This window comes from Sturnira hondurensis, unplaced genomic scaffold, assembly GCF_014824575.4.
Source record: "Sturnira hondurensis isolate 20B ecotype Veracruz unplaced genomic scaffold, ASM1482457v3 Scaffold0003693, whole genome shotgun sequence".
Classification (NCBI taxonomy): Eukaryota; Metazoa; Chordata; class Mammalia; order Chiroptera; family Phyllostomidae; genus Sturnira; species Sturnira hondurensis.
This window is the reverse complement of record NW_028076324.1, coordinates 11,353,124-11,373,608: the sequence shown is the minus strand read 5'-3', so window position 1 is coordinate 11,373,608 and position 20,485 is coordinate 11,353,124. Positions and strand designations below refer to the sequence as shown.

The window sequence follows — 20,485 nt, the reverse complement described above, 5'->3', positions numbered from 1 at the left end:
CCAGTCCATTAAAGAATGATCTCCCCAGCCTTAGCGCTGGGTGACTGGCGATATTATTCCTTTTTTCTCCATCAGGCTGGGACAGAGAGAGCCCATCAGCTCCTGTGTCCCAAAGCCTCACCATGCAAGTTGAAAGTTTTCTCCCAGCTTTTGGTGAAACTGAGCCACAATATCTAGCAATTCAACTGAGGAGTATTCTCTGGCTGTTCAAGTTTCTTGTACAGGGCCCCTCCTCACCACAATGGGCCCGATGATGCTCAGCAAGCAAAGGCTCCATCCAGCCCAGCATTTGCAAGGCCCCTACTCATGCGTGGTGGCTGCAAGGGTCAAACATAGCGTCCACCCTTCTCTACAAAGAGGCCAATGGCCAACCCAGGCTGACCCGCAGCAAGGTTCTTTTCCCTTTCCCATTCTCCAGTCTCCTGGCTGGCTCTCCAGTTCTTGGGAAAAATTCCCAGGGCCAAGAGGCTGACAACTCCAGAATGACATCAAGGGTCTATTAGGGGAACTTGTGGACAGAAGTAGCCCCTGTGGGCGGCAGCCAGATGGCAGATCTCAGCCCTCAAAGGGGACGGAGTTTGATACTACAGCCTCCCGGTGGCTGGTAACCAGGGGCACGTGCTGGTTAAACCCTGTTTAGTCCCAAGCAGAAAACAACTTAATGGACCCTCTCATCTATGCAAGAACATTCATTTCAGGCAAAACAGACCCACCCACCGGGTCAGCTCACTTCGATAGACAGCAACGGTCATGATAAGAACCAGGAATCACTTTGTCTAACAACTACACACTTCAGAAAGATTTAAAGAGTAAATCTTTTATGTGTGTTTTACCACAATTTTAAAAACAACAACAGTGGCCCAAAGTGCACGGGAATTCCTAAGATAATTTCTAAGCTCATATTTAAAATAGTGACCTCGGTTCCTGTATCCACTCATGAAGATCTGACTGGAGATAATCACCTCATTAGAAAACCAGGACGTCCACATCCCTCTTTGACTGACCCGGGGCTGTGGGACACCCACCCTATATCACACACATGCAGCCCCAACACTGTCGCTGGTAGTGAGAGTCCAACATCATTTCTTCTTCTAGTAAAAGAATCACCAAGTTTTAAGTAAGCAGAAGTCTTTCCTTCTCAGCTTTCCTTTTGGCTGTGTGACCGTGTCACTACTCTCCGGACAATGAGGTGTAAGTAGAAGTGATACTGTGCCAAAATGTTAAAGGAAATGACAGTGCCTTTTACTTCCCCTTCTCGCCTGCCCACGAGATGGAATGCAGATGTAGTGGCAGGAGCTGCAGCAACCATCTTGGGCCACAATGAGGGAGTCTTATGTTAATGATAGCAGAGCATTATGGAGCCATCATATCAGCTCTCAGAAGCTTACATTCAGACTTTTACAAAGAGAGAAATAAACTCCCGTTTGTTTGGGGGCACCATTATTTTTACCTTTGTTAAAGGTGCAAACAGTATCCTAAATAACTGGCTTCTAGGAAAACCTCAACAGCTATGAACCTTCAAAAATACTTACATGTTCAGGCTTCACTGCTGCCCCCTCTTGGCATAGCATGACTTGCTTATTGCTGGGTATCACATCTTCTTTACACTTGAAGGGAACCCCTGGGAAGAAGACAAAAGCAACCAAATCAAACTTAACCACAGCAAGACATGACTGAGGGCAAGTCTGATTGCAATACCTGTGGTTTAAAATCCATCCATTGCCATAGTATACAAGAGTGGACATAAGCACACTACACACTACAACCTCAGGGCCTCTGGGATGTTTTAGAAAGCTCCAAAGTAAACAAAACTAAGTAAGGTATTGTTTAGCGATACATACAAGGGAAGAAATGCTTTTTCTTTTTATTATTATTTTTTAATCTTCACCCAAGGAGATGCTTATTGATTTTAGGGAGAGTGGAAGAGGGGAGAGAGAAACATTCATCAGTTGCCTCCCGTATGTGTCCTGACCCCGTATTGAACCTAAAACATAAGCATGTGCCCGAATCAGGAATCAAACCCGCATGTTGGTGCACAGGATGGTGCTCCAACTGACTAAGCCACCTGGACAGGGCAGGGAGAAATATTTTTCTAAGTAGGGTAATTAAAAACACGAAGTTCAAAGCGGCTCCCTGCGGGTCAGAGACAGGATGTGGAATGGGGAAGAGGCGTGCAGAACACACAAGGACCTTGAAGATATTTCCCTTCTCACGTTGACAAGGGCCTTGGGCGAAGAATTCACTTTATCACTGTGCTTCATTGCTTCCATTGACGTTGCCTGTATTTTAACATCTCAAATGATCCATGCTTAAAATTTTTCAACCTTTACGGTTCCCCATTGTTCTTGACAAAAAGACTCCAAAATTCTTTGCACAGCTCACAGGGTCCTGCAGAATGGGACCTCTGCCCACCTTCCCGAATGCCGCCAATGCCACCTCCCTGTGCCCATCCCTGTGGCCGTCTCGGGGCCCTGCTCACAGTCTCCACTCTGCATCTAGAGAATTCCTACTCCTCCTTCAAGCTCCAGCTTAAATGTCATTTTCCCAGAGAACATTAAATATCTCGCTAGTCACCCCAAAGTGTGCTAAGATTTTTCAGGGGTCACGCTCACTGTGACCCCTGGTTACACCTGTGCTCTCTGCTTCCTTCCCTGGACGGTGGGCCACATGAGGGCAAGGTTCACGTCCATCACCTCCAGGACTGAGTTCTCAGCACCTACAGCAGGGGCCTGTTTGATTCATTAAACATTAATTCACAGATGTCCCTAAAATAACTGATTGAATGAGGAAATGAATGAATGAATGAAGAAACAACATGTGGATGAGGCAAAAGTAAGAAAAGGATCTAGAGGTTGGGGAGAGTGAGCAAGACGCAGACTCCATGGCCAAGGCACCGAAGGAGATAATTACGTTTGCAGCTGAAGTTGCCATGCTTCCACGAGCCTTCAGGACTGGGGCGAAAGCCCACACTGCAGCCACAGCTGTAGGAGCCCAGGGCATTGGTGCAGACAGAATTGGGGCCACACGGTGATGGATCTCGCACACACTCGTCAATATCTGCAAAGAACTCGAGACCGTCAAACAACCGGAGGAACAAGGAGATACTTTTTTCCAGGGATGTCAAACAACTGTCCACTCACCTCTACATTCCACCTCTTGCTCTGTGAAGTCCAGCCGTCCGCTGCTTGGTGCAAAGCCAGGGTGACAGGTGCAGAAGTAGCTCCCAAGGGTATTCGTGCACGTTGAATTGAAAGGGCACATATCCAGGCACTCATCGATGTCTGTGTAGCAGAGAACGGGCGGGCGTGAGGCACAGAGCTGGCCAGCGAGCCAGCAAGTCTTACTTCCCCTTCTGAAGCACAGAGTTGTCATTTAAGCAATGGCAGCCCCACCAGGACTCATTTCCCAGAACCCTCTGCATCTAGGTTGGGCCCTGTTGTAACCCACCCCACCTTTCTTTATGTCGTTTCTGTAAATGATGACTTGTTAATTGATATGTTAAGTGCAGGTAAACAGCCCGTTTGCCTAAGAATTCTAGGAACTAACTTCAAAAGCAGCGGACTCCAGCCTCCAGACATTCCGGCCCAACGAGTTACCTGAATGGAGGTGCTGACCTGCACGTAGCCCCCACAAGAGAGCACTCTCAACCCCCCAATTCCTTTGTTCCACTGTTTTTCTGCCCCCGTCCCTCCTTATAAAAACACCTGCCTGGTCTTTGTGATGTTAGACAACCATCCTCTCAGGTTGCCACCTACTCTCCTTTCACCAGTCTTTGTCTCTTGTTTGTGGGCTTTCAAGTGGCAGGCAGCTGACCCTGGGTTTGTGTATCAGTGTGACTGTGAAAGGGCGTGACATTTGTCACTTCTGGGCCAATGTGGCCAAGAAGACGGTGTTCCTTTTCTCTGCTGACCTGCTTGCTAATAGCTGGGACCAGGGATTCCAAGGTTTTGAGGGATAGAAGAACCAAGAGACACAAGGAGGCTGGGCCCCTATTACCAGCTTGTGGAGGGCGCTGCCCATTGGCCCGATGTATCCACACCGGATTATTATAAGAGTAAAAACTGCTAATATGTTGAGCTTGTTGCTCTCAGCTGGGAGCACCGTGCCTCCCCAGGGAACAATGGGCAATGTCCGGAGACACTTTTGATTGTCACGATGGAGGGAGAGGGTGCTATGGTGATCTGGTAGGTAGAGGCCAAAGGCCCTACCAAACATCCTACCATGTACAGGACAACCCCCCAAAACCGAGAACTATCAGGCCCAAGATACCAGTAGTACAAGGGTTGAGAAAACCCAGCCTAACAAATACAGAATGAGGTCAGGTCACAGTGACAATGCAGGGTCACCTCTCCCTCTGATGGTCTCTGGGTCATAGAGGTTGTACAGGGAATCAAGTGCCCTAGAAACAATAATTAGGAGGGAGGTAACAAAACCTTTCATATTTCTCTGTCAACTCACAAAACATGAAGAGTTACTAGGCAGTATCCACTAGTCACTTAAGGAGATAGGTTGCACTGATACATTGCACTGGGCATTACCACGGAGCGCTGTTGGGGCAAGAAGCCCTCAGGATATGAATGTGGACTAACTTGGAGTCATCCAAGGACGTGAAAGTGACCCCTGGTTGGAAGGCACAGGGAGGTGATTTCCTCTTGGTGTCATAGAAAACATCTCTAACGAAGGAGTGAGCTCCCCATTTCCAGGTGTATTTAAGCACTGATTAGGCAAGCTCTTGCCAGAAATAGCAGAGCTGGAATTCATATTCTGCATATGGGGCTAGACTAGGTGCATGATTTTCAAAACTTTTTGACCAAGAAAACCTTTGTTCCTGTGCAGTAAAACCTGAATAGGTAAGACAAAGATGACAGCGCGGCTGAAGGGGGCGGGGGGGCGGAGGTCCGAAGTTTTGCTTCCTGGCCCTTGATGGGGATCTGAATAACTTCCCTGAAGCCATTAGGGCTGTGTGAGTGATCTCTCTAAGGTCCCTCTCAACTGTGTTGCTCTATTGTTCTGTGTCTAACGATGTCAGCAGCTAGCGTAGATCAGTAAGAAGAACCAGCTATTTCTAATGAAATGAAGCATGAATCGCCCCTGGGGGCTGAGGAATGTACATGTGTTCTGCAGTGGAGTAGACGCTCTGAGGATGGGCCCCATCGGCACTTCCAGTTCCTGTACACACACTTCCCCAGCAAGATGGGGGGCCTGTTTCTCCTTCCTCCCAATCTACTCAGGCCCGTGACTGTGACCAGTAGAATGTGGTAGAAGATTGCCAAGCACAGGCCTATGAAGACTGGCATTTCTGCTTTCTGCCTCTTTAAACTTTCCTTCTTGGAGACCAGCTGCCCAGCTATGAGGAAGTCTGACGAGACATACGGAAACTCCCCCAGTGAAAATTCGGGGTCCCAGCCAGAGACCAGCACCAACTGCCAGCCACACAAACAAGGAGATTTCAGGCCTGCCGGCCACCCCGGTGCCCCAGAACACCCACGTGGTCAGCCTGTAAAATCATGAGCAAGAGCAAAAGGTGGCTGTTCTATGTTTCAGGGCTGTTTGACATGCATTGAGAAGTCATCGCCGTGGCTGGGACAATTACCTGCACACTGGAAAGCCTCCGGGTGCTCAGGGGTCCAAACATCAAGGGAAATGAACCCAGGAAGGCAGGAGCATCTGTATTCTCCGGGGATGTTGGTGCACACAGTGCTGGGACCACAGAGAGCCGTGTTTCTGGAACATTCATCCACATCTAAGCAGAAAACTGGTCTCAGTCATTGGGATGAAGGATGCTGAGGTTGTAACAGCAGCGCACAGCCCACCAGGGACAAAAGCCGAGGGGGTCCCTCACCTCCGTCGCACCTTCTTACACACACTTCATCACCGTGGAGAAGCAGCATCGAGGGGTGAGCCTGTGACCACGCAAACTGAAGAGCCTCCCAGCGGCTCAGGGTAAAACCCAAACTCACATCAGAACACGCGAGACCCTGAGGGTCTGCTCCCAGCTCAGCTCACCTCCCTCGTCTCCTGCTTCTCGTCCCCGCATAACTCGTGACCCAGATTCATTGATTATCTGCAGGTTCACGAAGGCTCTTCGCTCTCACCTGTGTGTCCCCTCAGCCTCAAACTCACTTACTCCCTTCTTTCCCTGGTGACTGTCAATTCCTCTCCAAGGAATCTCTATTTCTAATAATAATAACAACTGAGATAGATCAGAGTGAAGGGCTGGAGGGCTCGGACAGGTTGGGTTAAAAGCCTGGCTCTGTCCCTCACAAGCTGTGTGTTACCGGGTGCTATGGACTGAATGACGTCCCCCTGAATTTGTATAACGAAGCACTAACTTCAGTGGGATGGTATTTGGACATGACCCTTTGGAACATAATTAGGTTTGTGTGAGGTCATGGGGTGAGGCCTTCATGATGAGGTTAGTGCCTTTACAAGAAGAGGAAGAGACACGGGGCTCTTTCTCTCTTTGCCACGTGAGGACACAGCAAGAAGGCCGTGATCTGCAAGCCAGAAAGAGAGTCCTCCCCAGAACCTGCCCACACCGGCACCCTGACCTAGACGCCCAATGTCCAGAATCGTGAGAAGTCATGTCTGTTGGTTAAGCCGCAGCCTGCAGAAGTTTGTTACAGCAGCCTGAGCTGACCAATGCACGGACAGGAGAATTTATCTGCGTGTCTCGATTTCTGTCAAGTGGGAAAAATAACATAACCCACCCCAAGAGGACTAGGGAAGTGTTCGTTACCTAAAACAAAAAAATGAACTAAGATGTTGGGCTTTCTTTTCGGCAGGCACTGAAGTGGACCCTCTACATGCATCAGCTCGGCAAATTTCAGGGCAGCCCTGTGAGGTGAATGTTAATGTTATTTCCATTAATGTTATTTCAGGGAAGAAAACTGCGGCTTCACAATTTTGCGGTGTCACGGAGCTCGTGAAAGGCACAACAAGGATGAAAATCCAGGTTCTGTTTAGCACTAAAATTTTCAGATGACAGCTTCCCAGGATGTCTTGAGTCCCAGTCTAGAAATACCAGGATAGAACCCATGTCGGCTCCATGCCATGCCCGCCTGAGCCGCCCAAGTTCGCAGCCTGATCTGGAGGCAGAATGCATGGTGGTCAGGAGCATGGGTGTGACGTCCATCGGTGGTGACCTTGGGAGAGTGGCTCCACCACGATGAAGGCTATGTTTCCTCATCTTTAAAAGGGTTCTAAAATATCCCCAATAATACCAGGTCGTGGGGAGGACCAAAGGAAGTGACATACGGAAGAGCTAGCCCTTGGCTGAGATCCGGCCTCCGGGCCTCTGTGCCTGCTGTTCCCTCCTCCGGGAACACCCTTCCCCAGATACCCAGTGAGGTTCTCACTCCCTGGATCCCTGCAGATCTTTCTCAAATACCAGCTTCCCGATGTGGCCTTTGCTCTATTAAAATTAGGAGTCCACTCCACCACTCTCTGTGGGCCTTCCCTGCCTTATTTGTCTTCATCTCCTTTAACTACCCCTGACACAATACCTTCCTGCACTTATTTTCTTTGTCATCTGTCTCCCCCCATACTAGATTATAAGTTACAGGAGGACAAATATTCCTGCCTATGTTTTTCACCACAGTATCCACCATCCCTAGAAAAGTGCCTCGCGTACAGTAGGTGCTCTAGAAGTATTTGTTGAACGAGTGCATGAATGAACGAAAGAGTAAATGAATAATTATTGGCTTCGGTTTTGCAGATGAGGCTTTGAACTCGGCTGAGATCCACCCTGATTCCTGACCCAGTACTGCTGCCTTTGCAGACAGGCTTGGACCTGACGCCGCAGGAGGCCCCTTCACCTACCTTCACACGTCCCTCCTGGGCCATGGAAACTCATGTTTCCACTGCTGGATTCAAATCCTGGTTTGCAGACACAAGAGTAGCTTCCGAAACTGTTGTGGCAGGTTGCACGCTCCGGGCAAGCTCTGGGATGGGCACACTCATCCACCTCTGTTGAGTGGAAAGGAAAACCCAGGCGTAAGCAGGTGAGGAAGCGAGGACAGGAGACTGCAAGCAAGAGATCCACCGTACATGTTCCTAACTGGGGACACACTGCTGCTGCTCCCCAATACCTGTGTTCCCCCTTCTTCCTGTCTTCCAGGGAGCATAAATTTTGGGCAATAGTGTGTCAATAGAGGGTGGTGAATCGTTTGAAAACATAATGACCAAGAGTTACAGAGATGTTGATGGTCTTCACTCCTCCCTGTATCCACACCCTGGGAGGTGGACTGTGCGATGTAACTTGGCTCTGTCACTCCTCTCTTTAAGATGAGGAGTTGGTTCCCCGCCCCTTGAATCTAGCTGGCACTTGCGCTGGCCAATAGAATGCAGTGAAAGTGATACAGTGCCAGTTCCAAACTTAGACCTCTAGAGGGTTGTTTGCTTCTGCTCATTCTTGGGGCTTCTACCATATGAACAAGCCCTCGACTGGCCTAATGAGGAACAAAAGACAAAGTGGAAGAGAGATGGATCACCTCAGACATGTGGATGGCCCAACCAAGATCAGCAAAGCTGACCTCCAGCTGACCACAGACTTATGAACAAGCCCAGCTGAGACCCCAAGAACCGGCCCCAACACCCGACTTCAACTGCCAAGGCATGGAATCAAGAGTTAAATCAATGGTGGTTGTTTTTAGCCAGTGACTTTCAGGGCGATCTGTTAGTCAACAATAGCTGACTGCCACAAATGGACTAGAGAAACCAGAGATGACCTCAAATATCTCTGGCTCCAAGCCAAGGGGACACAATGAGTCTGACGGCTCCATGCCTTGCTGGACGCTGTCACCCTGTACAGATGAGTGTGGAGAAGATGGGCTGTGTCAGATTCGGAAAGATGGAGCCCGTCTCTTGGTGAGAATATTCTGACTGCAATGTGGGGATGGATTCAAAGGGGCAAGACTGGAGGAGGGGAGAGACTGCTGCAGTCATTGTGATGCACGGACCAAAGACGGAGAACAGTGGGCCCATCCAAGACCATGTAGCAGGTCAGTTCCCTAAGACACGATCTGATACGGACAGAGAAGGAAAACCCAGGGTAACTCCCAGATCTCAGTTCAAGCACCTTGTAGGAGAAAGTTCTGAAGTTCGGGTCTCCCTAGGACAGAATGTCTCCACCTTAGAACCACTGACATGCGAAATGGGGTCATGTTTGTGTAGCTGCAGAGGTGAACAAAACCAACTCCATCTTTGTGTCCCGACCTCCTTCCACACTGTGACCAACCTCATTGCTTTAGCAAGGGTATCAAGCCTTCTAGTTGATAATTATCTGTGTTCCTTAAAACATAGCCATAAATATTTTTAATCCTCATCCAAGGATATGTTTATTGATTTTTTTGGAGAAAGAGGGAAGGGGAGAGAGAGACATCGATGTGAACGAGAAGCATTGGTTGTCCCCCGTACATGCCTCAACTGGAGATGGAGCCCAAAAGCCAGATGTGTGCCCTGACCGGAGAGCGAGCCCACCACCTTCTGTTGTGTGGGACAGTGCTTCAGCCAGCTGAGCCACCCGGCCAGGGCGCCATAAATGTTTCTGTTAGTAGCGACTGGAGTGCCAGGGCAACCACGATAAATATCAACCTGGTGACCGTATCGATTACAGGCGCACATCCATCACAAGACCTCCAGGAGGTGGGGCCCCTGGCACCACTGCATTCTTTGTCCCTTTCTCTTACTGATTATTAGCACCTGAGTTATACTATAGAAAAGCACGGTAACAGGGGCCTGGTAGGGGAAAATAATCTGCACAGACTGCTGGACTGTCTTTTCTGGTCTGACCCACTCTCCCCGGAAGTAAATAACCCTATGATAAATTCTGTTACAGTCCATGGAGTTACCTGCTTCGTTCTTCAGTCTGAAGTTAAGGTCTCATGATGGTGGCCAGTATACCTTTGCCCACCCTCAGACCATTGTTGACTGTGGGAGGGTGTCCTGTGCATTGGAGTATTTAGCAGCATCTCTTGCCTCTATCCACTAGATGGCAGTAGCACACACAAAGCCCCCCCCCCCACCCCGTCCCCAAACCACCACCTGTTGTGACNTAGCACACACAAAGCCCCCTCCCCCACCCTCCCACCCCACCCCACCCCCGTCCGCACCCCCTCCCCCCCCGTCCCCAAACCACCACCTGTTGTGACAGTCAAAAACATCTCCAGAAATGGCCAGTGTCCCCTGAAAGGTCACTCTAGGGACACAACTCTGTGTACTCTCAAGTACTTCCTGACCTGCTTAACTCATAGTAGGGACTTAATAGGAGTCCAAATCCTAGTTCTTCGACTTCAGTAGCTGTGTGTTTTGAGCAAGTGACTTCACCTCTCTGAGCCTCATTTTTCTTGTTCCTAAAATGACGCTCATCATCCCCATCTCATAAGATCATCAAGTGGGGTGATTCTTCATCAAGTAGGTAAATGAAGAAGAGCAGGTCCCCCATACCTTCGCAGCGGGAGTTGTTAGAGATGAATCCACGTTGGCAGTGGCAGCTGTAGCTTCCCAAAGAGTTGGCACACTCAGAATGCTCCGGGCAGACTCCACTGTCGAGGCACTCATTGATGTCTGTGGAGCACAGAGGAGAGAGGGCAGACAGACTGGCTGTGTGAGGTTAGAAAACGCGTGCCCAACTCAGTAGCAGCTGTCAGCCAAAGACCCGTGCGGAGCCCGGAAGCATTACCTGCACAGGAGAAATGACCTGGCTTTGCAGGGACCCAGTGATCCCCCGTGGGAGAAGAGAAGCCAGGAAGGCAGCTGCACTCGTACCTCCCTGGCAGGTTTTTGCAGACTGAGCTAGGACCACATGGTGAGGGGCTTGGAGAACATTCATTTACATCTAGACAGAGAAAGAATCAGAGTTACAAATTTGTCTCATTTTGTATATTTTCCAGAGATGGTCATAACATCGTCCATTCCTTATGCCCTTCATTCAGTGTAAATTGGGTATTCCCACCAAGCAGCAGGCCCGTTGCTTGCTCCCTTGAGTCCGAGCGCGCTTGTGACTGCGGCGGGAGCAACACCAGGTCACACAAACCATTCCTTGTTGTCTTGAGATGCTCATTCTCAGAACTCAGCCACCATCCCATGAGGAAGCCCAACCAGCCAGGATGGAGTGGCCCATGTGGAGAGGAACCAAGACGTCCAGCCCACAGGCCTGGCGGAGCAGCCGGTCCACGGCCAGCGCCTGTTCGCCAGCCTTGTGAGTGGGCCCTGTTCAAAGTGGGTGCTCTAGCTCCCTGAGACATGAGGATTGACTCAACTGACACTGTGTGGAAGAGAGACAAGCTGTCCTCACCAAACCCAGCCCAAACTGTACATTCACTCATGAGCAAAATACATGATTGTTATTGTTTTATGCACTAAGTTTGCAGTGACCTGTCACCCAGGCAAGAACACCTCACAGAGACACTGCTAGAAATTTACTTGCTGAAGAGCCTACAGAATTGTGCAGTCATGGTACCATGGGATGGCGCCCTCCAAGTCTCCTTCATCCCTGCTCCATCAAACCACCCTAAATACTCATCTGTCATGCAAATAAAACTTTGAGGCAACTCTCCTGGCTAACTGTACCTCTCCTAATGAGAAATCTGGAGTTCTACTATCCACCAAAATAATACCACAAGGATATGGATCCCAGCTTTGCTTGAAGTTGTAAAACGTTGGAAACAGCCCTGGCTGGTGTAGCTCAGTGGACTGAGCATAGGCCTGTGAACCACAGGGTTGCTGGTTCGATTCCCAATCAGGTCACAGGCCTGGATTGTGGGCCAGGCCCCCAGTACAGGGAATGTGAGAGATAGCCACACACTGCTGTTTCTCTCCCATTCTTCCTCCTTCTCTTCCCCTCTCTCTAAAAGTAAATAAATTAAATCTTTTTTAAAATAAGTAAAACGTTAGAAAACCTAGGTGTCCGCCAGTAACAGTATGCTAAATCTGGAGTTAACATAAAGAATGAAGTAACATGTTCTTTCATTTGACGAAATTCTACTGAATTCTCACAAAGTATCAGGCACTATACAGGGAATCAAAGACATAAAGTGGACAAAATCCTGGCTGTGGCACTCATCATTTTCCAGATGAGGAATGTTGCTTTCACCTCAAATCTAAAAACCAGGACCCACCAGCACTACTGAGCTCACCGAATAGCCCACAAACTGCAGCGCAAAGAAGGGCGCCTGGGGCTCCCTGGGAGCTACAGTGGGAGGAATGGGGCATCTTACTCAGCCAACTCCAGCCGTGGGTCGCATCCGGCCCTCCGCTTGTTTGTGTCAATAAAGCTGCATTGAGACGCAGTCACGCCCACTCACTTACGTCTTATTTACGGCTGCTTTGGCAGTGCAGCTGGAGGACTGAGCGGGCGTGACGGAGACTGTGCAGCCTGCAGCCTCCACGGTGTTCCTTATCTGCACCCTGACAGAAAAAGTTTGCAAACCCCTGATCTCATTCAAAAGCGCAGGCACGGCCCTGGCTGGTGTAGCTCAGTGGATTGAGCGTGGGCCTGCGAACCAGAGGATCGCGGTTCGATTCCCAGTCAGGGCACATGCCTGGGTTGTAGTCCAGTTCCCTGCAGGCCAACTCCCAGCAGGGGACGCACAAAAGGCAACCATACATTGATNGTCTTATTTACGGCTGCTTTGGCAGTGCAGCTGGAGGACTGAGCGGGCGTGACGGAGACCGTGCAGCCTGCAGCCTCCACGGTGTTCCTTATCTGCACCCTGACAGAAAAAGTTTGCAAACCCCTGATCTCATTCAAAAGCGTAGGCACATCTATATCATCAGGAAGAGAACTTGGGTCTAAATATAAGAAAAGCAGACAAAGAACTTAGCTCATTCCAGGAATTACTTGAGCTTCCATTATTTATGTTAATAGCAGCTCTTGGGATGGTATATATGTGCCTAGCACACTGCAAATATTACTGCATTTAATCTTCCCAACCACCCTTGAAGGCAGATGCTCTTAAACACCCATTTTACAGATAGAAACATTGAGACATAGGCTAAATGCATTTTCCCAACATCTCACAGCTAGGGCGTGGCAAATAGGTAATATGGTTGAGAGACCACCATGAAAGTCAGAGAGACCTGGGTTTGAATTCCAGTTCGACTACATGACCCTACACAAGTCATTTCAGCTCTTCAAGCCTCAGCTGCCTCATCTGTCCAATGGAGAAGCATCGCACAGCTACACTCAATTCCACAGTAAAACATACCTAAAGCCCTTCCTACGGAGCCTGGCTCTCAGTACATGTTAAAAAAATATTTTTATCTGCATGGAAAGGTAGAAGGATCTCAGAATAAAATCAGTGGTCATTTCTGAATATTGATAAATAGTATGACCTTTATTTCTATTTTCATTATAACATTAATCTCTAATCATTGGAAACTTTAGTGACTAGGAATCATTTTTATGATAGAAAGAAAGAGAAAAGGAGGAAGAGAAAATGAGGAGAAGGAAGGAAGGAAGGACGGACGGGCAAGAGGAAGGAGGGAGAGAATAACATTTGGGGAAAAGAAACAAAATACCTACATCTGCCAGCTCCCACCTAATTTTCTACCGAATGCCAGAGGGTGTGGAGGGTGCGTGGACTCACCTTGGCATTCCACTCCTGGGCCTCGGAACTGCGCCAGTCCATTGCTGGACAGGAAGCCTCGTTTGCAAGTGCAGTAGTAACTTCCCACGGTGTTGGTGCAGGTGGCGTAAGCTGGGCACGCGGTGGTGTCTGCACACTCATTCACATCTAGGCAGCGCGGAAGGAAGAGCGGGGTTAGAGCCCCACAGCAGGGCTGCGAGGAAAGCCGGCGGGAGACCGCGAAGGTTACTGGTGCGGCTCGAATGGTCTCCCCTGTAGAGACACACCGAAGTCCTAACCCTTGGTCCCTGAGAATGTGACCTTATTTGGAAATAGGATCTTTGCAGATGTCATTAAGATGTAACTTAAGATGAGATCATACTGAAGTCGGAATGGCCCCTTAATCTGACAGGACCGATGTCCTTCAAGAAGTGGAGGGAAATACAGAGACACAGGGAGCAGACCACGTGACAACGAAGGCAGCGATTGGAGTGATGCGTCCACAAGCCAGGGACCACTGGCAACACCAGAAGCCGGGACAGGGGAGTGAACACACGCTCCCGCTGGAGCCATCAGAGGAAGCACATGCCTGGATTTGGGACCTCTGGCCTCCAGAACTGTGAGGCAGCAAATCTCTGCTCTGTGGTGACAGCCCTGGGAAACCGATACAGCCACCAAGGTGCTCATTAAGACCGGAGGCCCGTAGCCCTTCCTTCTCAGAGTGTGGTCCTTGGGTCAGTGGCACCGGCAGGAAGTTGGATGGAAGCAAAGTCCGGGCCCTGCCCCAGATCTGCTGCGTCGGAACCTGCACTTTAACAAGATGCTCAGCCGATCTGTGGGCCCGTGGGAGTGTGAGGTGCCCCGAGCCTTGCTGCTGAAATGTGTTCTGCAGATCAGCAGCCTCTGCCCATCCCCAGGAGAGCTCGGAATGGCAGGTGTTGATTCGGCAGGTCTGGGGAGGGCCTGAGATACACCCCAGCCAACCCAGCCCTGGGACAAGTGATTCACCTCTTTCCACCTCAGTTTCCCTGGTTCACCCCACCCTCCCATCCAGCGAGTGAGTCCCTCCTCCATTGTTCTCTCTTCCAAGCATCATTCCACATTTCCCTGCTTCTCTCCATCGCCACAGCTATGCCCAGTAGAGATCTTGCTCTGGGTCGCCCAGACAGTCCTCCATTCCCCCACTGTCCCCTGCAGTCCTCTCTGTGTGCCAATCTGACCACACACCCCACGCCTCCCTATAACCCTGGCTCTTACAGTCAGAATGAAAATCCACATTACTTAGCATGACCTCCAAAGCCCCCAGGGACCACACACCAACACGTCTTTAAGCCCCATCTCATGTCAGTCTCTGTTTCTAGCCTCTCTACCACAGGGCCTTTGCATGTGCTGTTCCCTTTGGACAAAGCCGCAGGTAGCAGCAGGCACCGGGTGCTAAGGAAGACACTCATGTGACCCTATCATTCCTATGATCAGCAGAACAATGGCTCCTGCACGGATGAGCACGTCCCAATCCCTGGAGCAGGTGGCTATGTTCCGCTGCACAAAAAGGGGAAATGAGGGCTGCACACGGAATGCAGATTGCTGATCAGCTGCCCTTGGGATGGACAGGTCGCCCTGGGTTATTGAGGAGGAGCCAATGTAACCACAGTGTCTTTCTGAGTGAAAGATGAAGACAAGGATGGCACAGTCAAAGTGGCGCGATGAGAGGAAGGCTTGGCCGGCCATCACTGGCTGCAAAGATGGAGGAGAGGGACATGAACCCAGGGACGCGGGTGACCTCTGGCAGCTGGAAAAGGCAAGAAGTTCTCCCCTGAGACCTCCAGGAGGGAAGGCGGGACCGCGAGAAGGGAATGCAGCCCCACCGACACTCTCAGCCCAGCGAGACTCGTTTTGGACTTCTGGTCTCCAGAACCGTGAGATGCTGTTTCTGGTGCTTGAAGCCACCAAGTTCGCAGTCCAGTGTTAAGGCAGCAATAGGAAACTGATACAGTTCCCATCGACTGTGCCGGTGTGGGAAACAGGCTCAGAGAAGTTGAATGACTTGCCCTGGGACGCACAGCTGGCAAGTGGCAGCGCCAGGCTTGTCCAGCCCCTAGGGCGTGATTCTCAGGGCGGCTACACAAGAGGAGGTAAGTCTCACTGGAAATGGAGTAAATTTCCATGCAATATCTAAGGTAACTAAGTCCTATAGGAAAATGATTGGAGTTGGTTGGACTGTGAGCTCCCAGAAGGCAGTGATTTGTGTTGGTCTTGTTTATTGCTGTGTCCTGAGAGCAGAGAACAGTGCCCAGGACACAGCTGTTGCTCAGAGGCAAAGACCTTACCGAGAAGGTCACATCTGAGCAAAGCCCTGAGTGAGGTGAGAGAGCGAGATGGGAAGTTACTTAAGGCAGAGGAAGCAGCAGAGGCTAAGGCGCTGAGGCAGGACGATGCCTGGTGATTTCCTGGAATCACCAGGGGCCTGTGGTTGGAGCCCAGTGGGCGAGGGAAGCCTCAGAGGAGGTGACAGGGCCAGGACACGTGGCAACTGCTAGACCATTGCAGGCTTCATGTTTTATCAGAGACAGGAGGGAGCCGGGGGAGGGTTTCGCACAGAGGAGGGCCCAGCGTGACTCAGGCTTTACAGGCTCCTGCAGAGGGCCTGGGCAGGATGGCAAAGCAGGAGGTATCCGAACTGGTCCAGGGGAGCAATGACGGTGGATCCTATCCAGGGGAGTGCAGCAGAAAGCATGAGATTCTGGACCTATTCTGAAGGTAACGCTGACAGGACTTGCCATTGGACCAAAGGGGAGTGAAAGAGAGGAGCCAATGATATTGCCAAGATCAGCCGGCAGGACGGGGTATCGTGGAGAAAAGACGAAAGCATAATGGATGAATTAAATCAGCAAGATCAGGTCCTTGAGTCCCAGGCTTTTCTGGCTCCTACAACTGTCTTGCTTATTTCCCTTCCCGCTCTCAGATGGTATCTTTCTTCTCGTTTCCAGCTTCCTCTTTTATCCGCAGAGCCAACCTTTCTCTTTGCAGACTTCCGGCACATCACCATTTGCGGTCTCTCCACTGTAAGCTTCCCAATGCTTTTTCTTCCTCTAGCTCTATCTGCCACAGCTCAAGTCCACCCCCAACCAGAACGACAGCCCAGTCCCCTGTGCCTGGGCACCTGTCAACCTCTCCAGCACAGCTCCTGCCTTGTCCCATCAGCAATGCTCACCTTCGCTCCGTTTCCCAAATCCTTTCCTGTCTCAAGACCTTTGCACCTCCCCGTAGGGATCTTGGGATTCACCAGCCTCTGTAATTATGTGAACCAACTCTTTATAATATATCCCTACATATATGAATACACACATAGAGATATGTAGGTATCCATCCTGTCTGTTCTGTTTCTCCAGAGAATCCTGCTACAAACACCTACTATGTGCCAGGACTCTTCTAGGCATGGTAGACTCAGCAGTGGAACAAGACACACAAAATTAGCCGCTGACAATCTGAAAAGGTGAGGATGAGGGATACAGTGTCAAAAATAGAGTAGTCACTAAGAAGATGGCAGATGAGCTGAAACATAATGGTGATAGAGGGAGCCACACGTCTACACAGGGCAAGAGCATTCCAGGCAAAAGGCCCAGCATGCGCAAAGGTCCTGGGGCAGGACTGTGCCTGGCACATTGGAGGAACAGCAAGAGGGTCTGTGTGGCTGTGACAGAGTGACTCAGGGGCAGAGAGGGAGAAGTCAGGGCAGAGAGGAGACTGGGCAGGTCATGCAGGGTCTTGTGGGCCACAGAAAGGACTTCGGCTTCTACCCTGAGGGAGGTAGGAGCTCTTAGAGCTCTGGGTAAAGGAGAGACAGGACCAATTCAGGTGCTCACAGGTGCCATCTAGCTGCTTTGGCCCAGAGACCAGGGCAAAGGCCACTTCAACCGTACATCTGAGACACACATGTGATGCTCAGTCGTGAGCAAAACAACTTCACTGCAGCCACTCAATTAACCAAAGCAAAAAAACCAGGCCCAGAGAGGCACAGAGTGTCAACACAAAACTACAACTTCCATTTCACAGGTCCTGCCACGCCTTTCTACAGCCCCCACAGCAACACTTCAAGGTCAGGTGGCCAACCCATCCTGGTTTTCCCAGGACTTACCTGGTGTTGGCACTCAAAGTCCGGCATCTGGGGTTCCCACCCCACCCCCACCCTCACCCCCCAGTCTGGGGCGTCAGTCAACCTACCACTGGTACACACCATCGACTACATTTTACACACATGGAAAGGGATGTCCAAGAGCATTTCAAGCTGCCCCAGGTCACACCACAGGTCAGAATGCAAGACATGAGCACAGTGGAATGAACTAATGCTGGGAAGGAGTCCAGGAGACTGGTCGTGATCCTGGCTGGGCCCCCTCACTGGCTAACAGCTTTGGTTCGTCGGCAGCCCAGCCAGTAAGAACCAGATAATTTATATTTATCTGAGAAGGAGAAGAAAGGGAGAGGAGGAGGAGGAGAGGGAGAAGGAGAGGCAAGAGGAGGGGAGGAGGGGCTCATTTAACTGAGCACTTAACTATATTCCAAGCACAATTCTCAGTATTGCCTCTGCCTTACCTTCCTTCATCCTCATCAAGACCCTGTGGGATTAGCTCCTCTGACTTCACTTTCCTGGAAATGGAAGTCCCTGGAATTCACTCAGACACTGGAGGTCCTGATGGCAATGAGCACCGGAACCGAGATTCCAACCCAGGAGGTGTGACTCCAGAACCCTCCTCTTATCAACACCACACGGAGCTGAATCCTGACAACCATCCCATTACGTGGGGCCATCACAATACCCATTAATCAGGTGGCAAAACAGAGGCAGGGGCACCTGCCCAAGGGCCAACTGCCTTCCGTCAGGAGGTGTCGCTTACCAAAGTCCGCCCGTGTTGAGGAGTGCTGCCAACCTGCAAAGAGAAGTCATTAGACGCTTCTGAGATCGGCCAGGAGCCACCCTATCACCCAGCCAGTCCTCATATTTCCCTAAGTGCCAATGATTCCACGGCAAGCGATGAAATCAGGGGTGGGCGTGTGACGAGGGAAACACAGCCTCTTCCCGGAGAGCTACCTACATCAGCTCAAGAGTTCTTTCCGCTCCTCCAGGTCGGGAGGGCTGGGCTGGCAGCCACCCCTGGCCCCACCCTGCACCCACTTCACCAGGTGGGCACAGCCATCCCCCAGCGGTTTCACCGGCCTAGAAGCAACAGCTGACAGAGGCAGGGGTACAGCCTGGACCCCTTTCCTCTGGGCAGCTCACCTTTCCCGGCGCAACACGCTCGCCCGGGCTCCCTGTGGGACCAGGCTGTGGTGGAGGCCCCCCGGAACGCCTTCAAAGTTCTACAGAGACTGGCTCACACTCACCCCAGAAGAGAAGCAGGCTGAAGGTCCACATCTTGCCGTGTCTCTCACTCCCAGAGGAGAGCCCTTTCTGTATCCTGGGGTTTTCCAATACAACCCAGCAGGGAGGGGGCGGGGCCAGAGTTGCCCAACTGCTCTGAGAGCACCAGCGACCTTTTTGCTGAGTTGCTGCCACTCATAAGGACAGTGTGGCAAAACCCCCAGCTTTCTCCTTTCTCCACAGTGAAGAGAGGTTGGTCTGGCTGGTGGGCCACTACAGTCTCACTCTCCCTCTCTCCTTCCCACCCACTTGTTCTTTTTCCCTTTCCAACCAACATCTGTCTCCTGTCTCTTATCTGCTTGTTTTATTGCAGCTGATACTAAATGAGCTTCCTGCCACCTGCCCCCAAAGGAACAAGCCCCAAGCTCAAGGGCCTCTCCACAGACTGATCCATAAAACAAGCACCTCCCGCCCTGGCTGAGCAGCTCGGGGTCAGAGTGTCACCCCGCACACCAAAAGTTTGCAGGTTCACGGGATGCAACTGATCAGCGCTTCTCCCCCCTCTCTCTCAAATCCTTGGGTGAGGACTTAGAAAAAAATCTCCACTATCACACACAGCTAAGAAAATTTAATACATTATCAAGTCAGCATTGTAAAGTAGGACTTCCAGTCAAGATGGAGGCGTAGGTAGATACACTTGGTCTCCTCACACAACCAAAAGGACAAAAACAACTTTAAAAATGAAAAACAACCAGAACTGTCAGAAAATCGAACTGTACGGAAGTCTGAAGAGGAGTTAAAGAAGAAACATTCATCCAGACTGATGGGGGGAGTGGAGATGGGCATCAGGGCAGAGAGGACTCGAGGCAAGGTGGCAGCTGGTGACAGACCAGGTGAGGTGGCAGCTGGTGCAGACCAGGTGAGGTGGCAGCTGGTGCAGACCAGGTGAGGTGGCAGCTGGTGCAGACCAGGTGAGGTGGCAGCTGGTGACAGACCAGGTGAGGTGGCGGCTGGCAGACCAGGTGAGGTGGCGGCTGGCAGACCAGGTGGTCCCACATTGGCATGTAGGTAAACTGGGAGAAACAACCAGGGAACAAGACAGACGGTGCAACCCAGGGCTCCAGCACAGGGAAATAAAGCCTCAAAACCTCTGGCCAAAAAAACCTATGGGGGGTTAAGGCAGCGGTAGGAGAAACTCCCAGCCTCACAGGAGAGTTGGCTGGAGAGACCCACAGGGTCCTAGAACATACACAGACCCACCGACCCAGACTCAAGTTGGACCAGAGAGGCCAATTTGCTTATGGGTGACAGCGGAAGTGACTGAAAGCCAGAAGAGAGCTACACAAGGGGCAGTGTTGAATCTCAGACCCCTCCCCCACATCCAGCACCAGAACACAGTGAGGGGGGTTGCACCCCCACCCGTGAATACCAAGGCTCCACCCCTTACTATGTAACAGGTGCTCTGAGACAAAAAAAATGGCCCACATGAAAGAACAGATCAAAACTCCAGAAAAATACAACTAAGCAATGAAGAGACAGCCAACCTATCAGATACACAGTT

The 20,485-nt window shown here is 50.8% G+C and overlaps 1 protein-coding gene across 1 annotated transcript in view; it reads right to left on the bottom strand.

Moving 5' to 3' along the window:
- Positions 1-19,011, bottom strand: part of ADGRE1 (adhesion G protein-coupled receptor E1) — a 45,007-nt gene extending 25,996 nt beyond the window's left edge. Inside the window, exons 1-10 of the mRNA XM_037042721.1 lie at positions 18,948-19,011; positions 18,461-18,493; positions 13,590-13,736; positions 10,682-10,837; positions 10,447-10,566; positions 7,822-7,968; positions 5,594-5,743; positions 3,141-3,281; positions 2,911-3,057; positions 1,533-1,621 (exon numbers count right to left, since the gene is read on the bottom strand). Coding sequence (XP_036898616.1) covers positions 1,533-1,621; positions 2,911-3,057; positions 3,141-3,281; positions 5,594-5,743; positions 7,822-7,968; positions 10,447-10,566; positions 10,682-10,837; positions 13,590-13,736; positions 18,461-18,493; positions 18,948-18,978 — 1,161 coding nt within the window. The 5' untranslated portion in view covers positions 18,979-19,011. The remainder of the gene's footprint in view (positions 1-1,532; positions 1,622-2,910; positions 3,058-3,140; positions 3,282-5,593; positions 5,744-7,821; positions 7,969-10,446; positions 10,567-10,681; positions 10,838-13,589; positions 13,737-18,460; positions 18,494-18,947) is intronic.
- Positions 19,012-20,485: the final 1,474 nt, after the last annotated feature.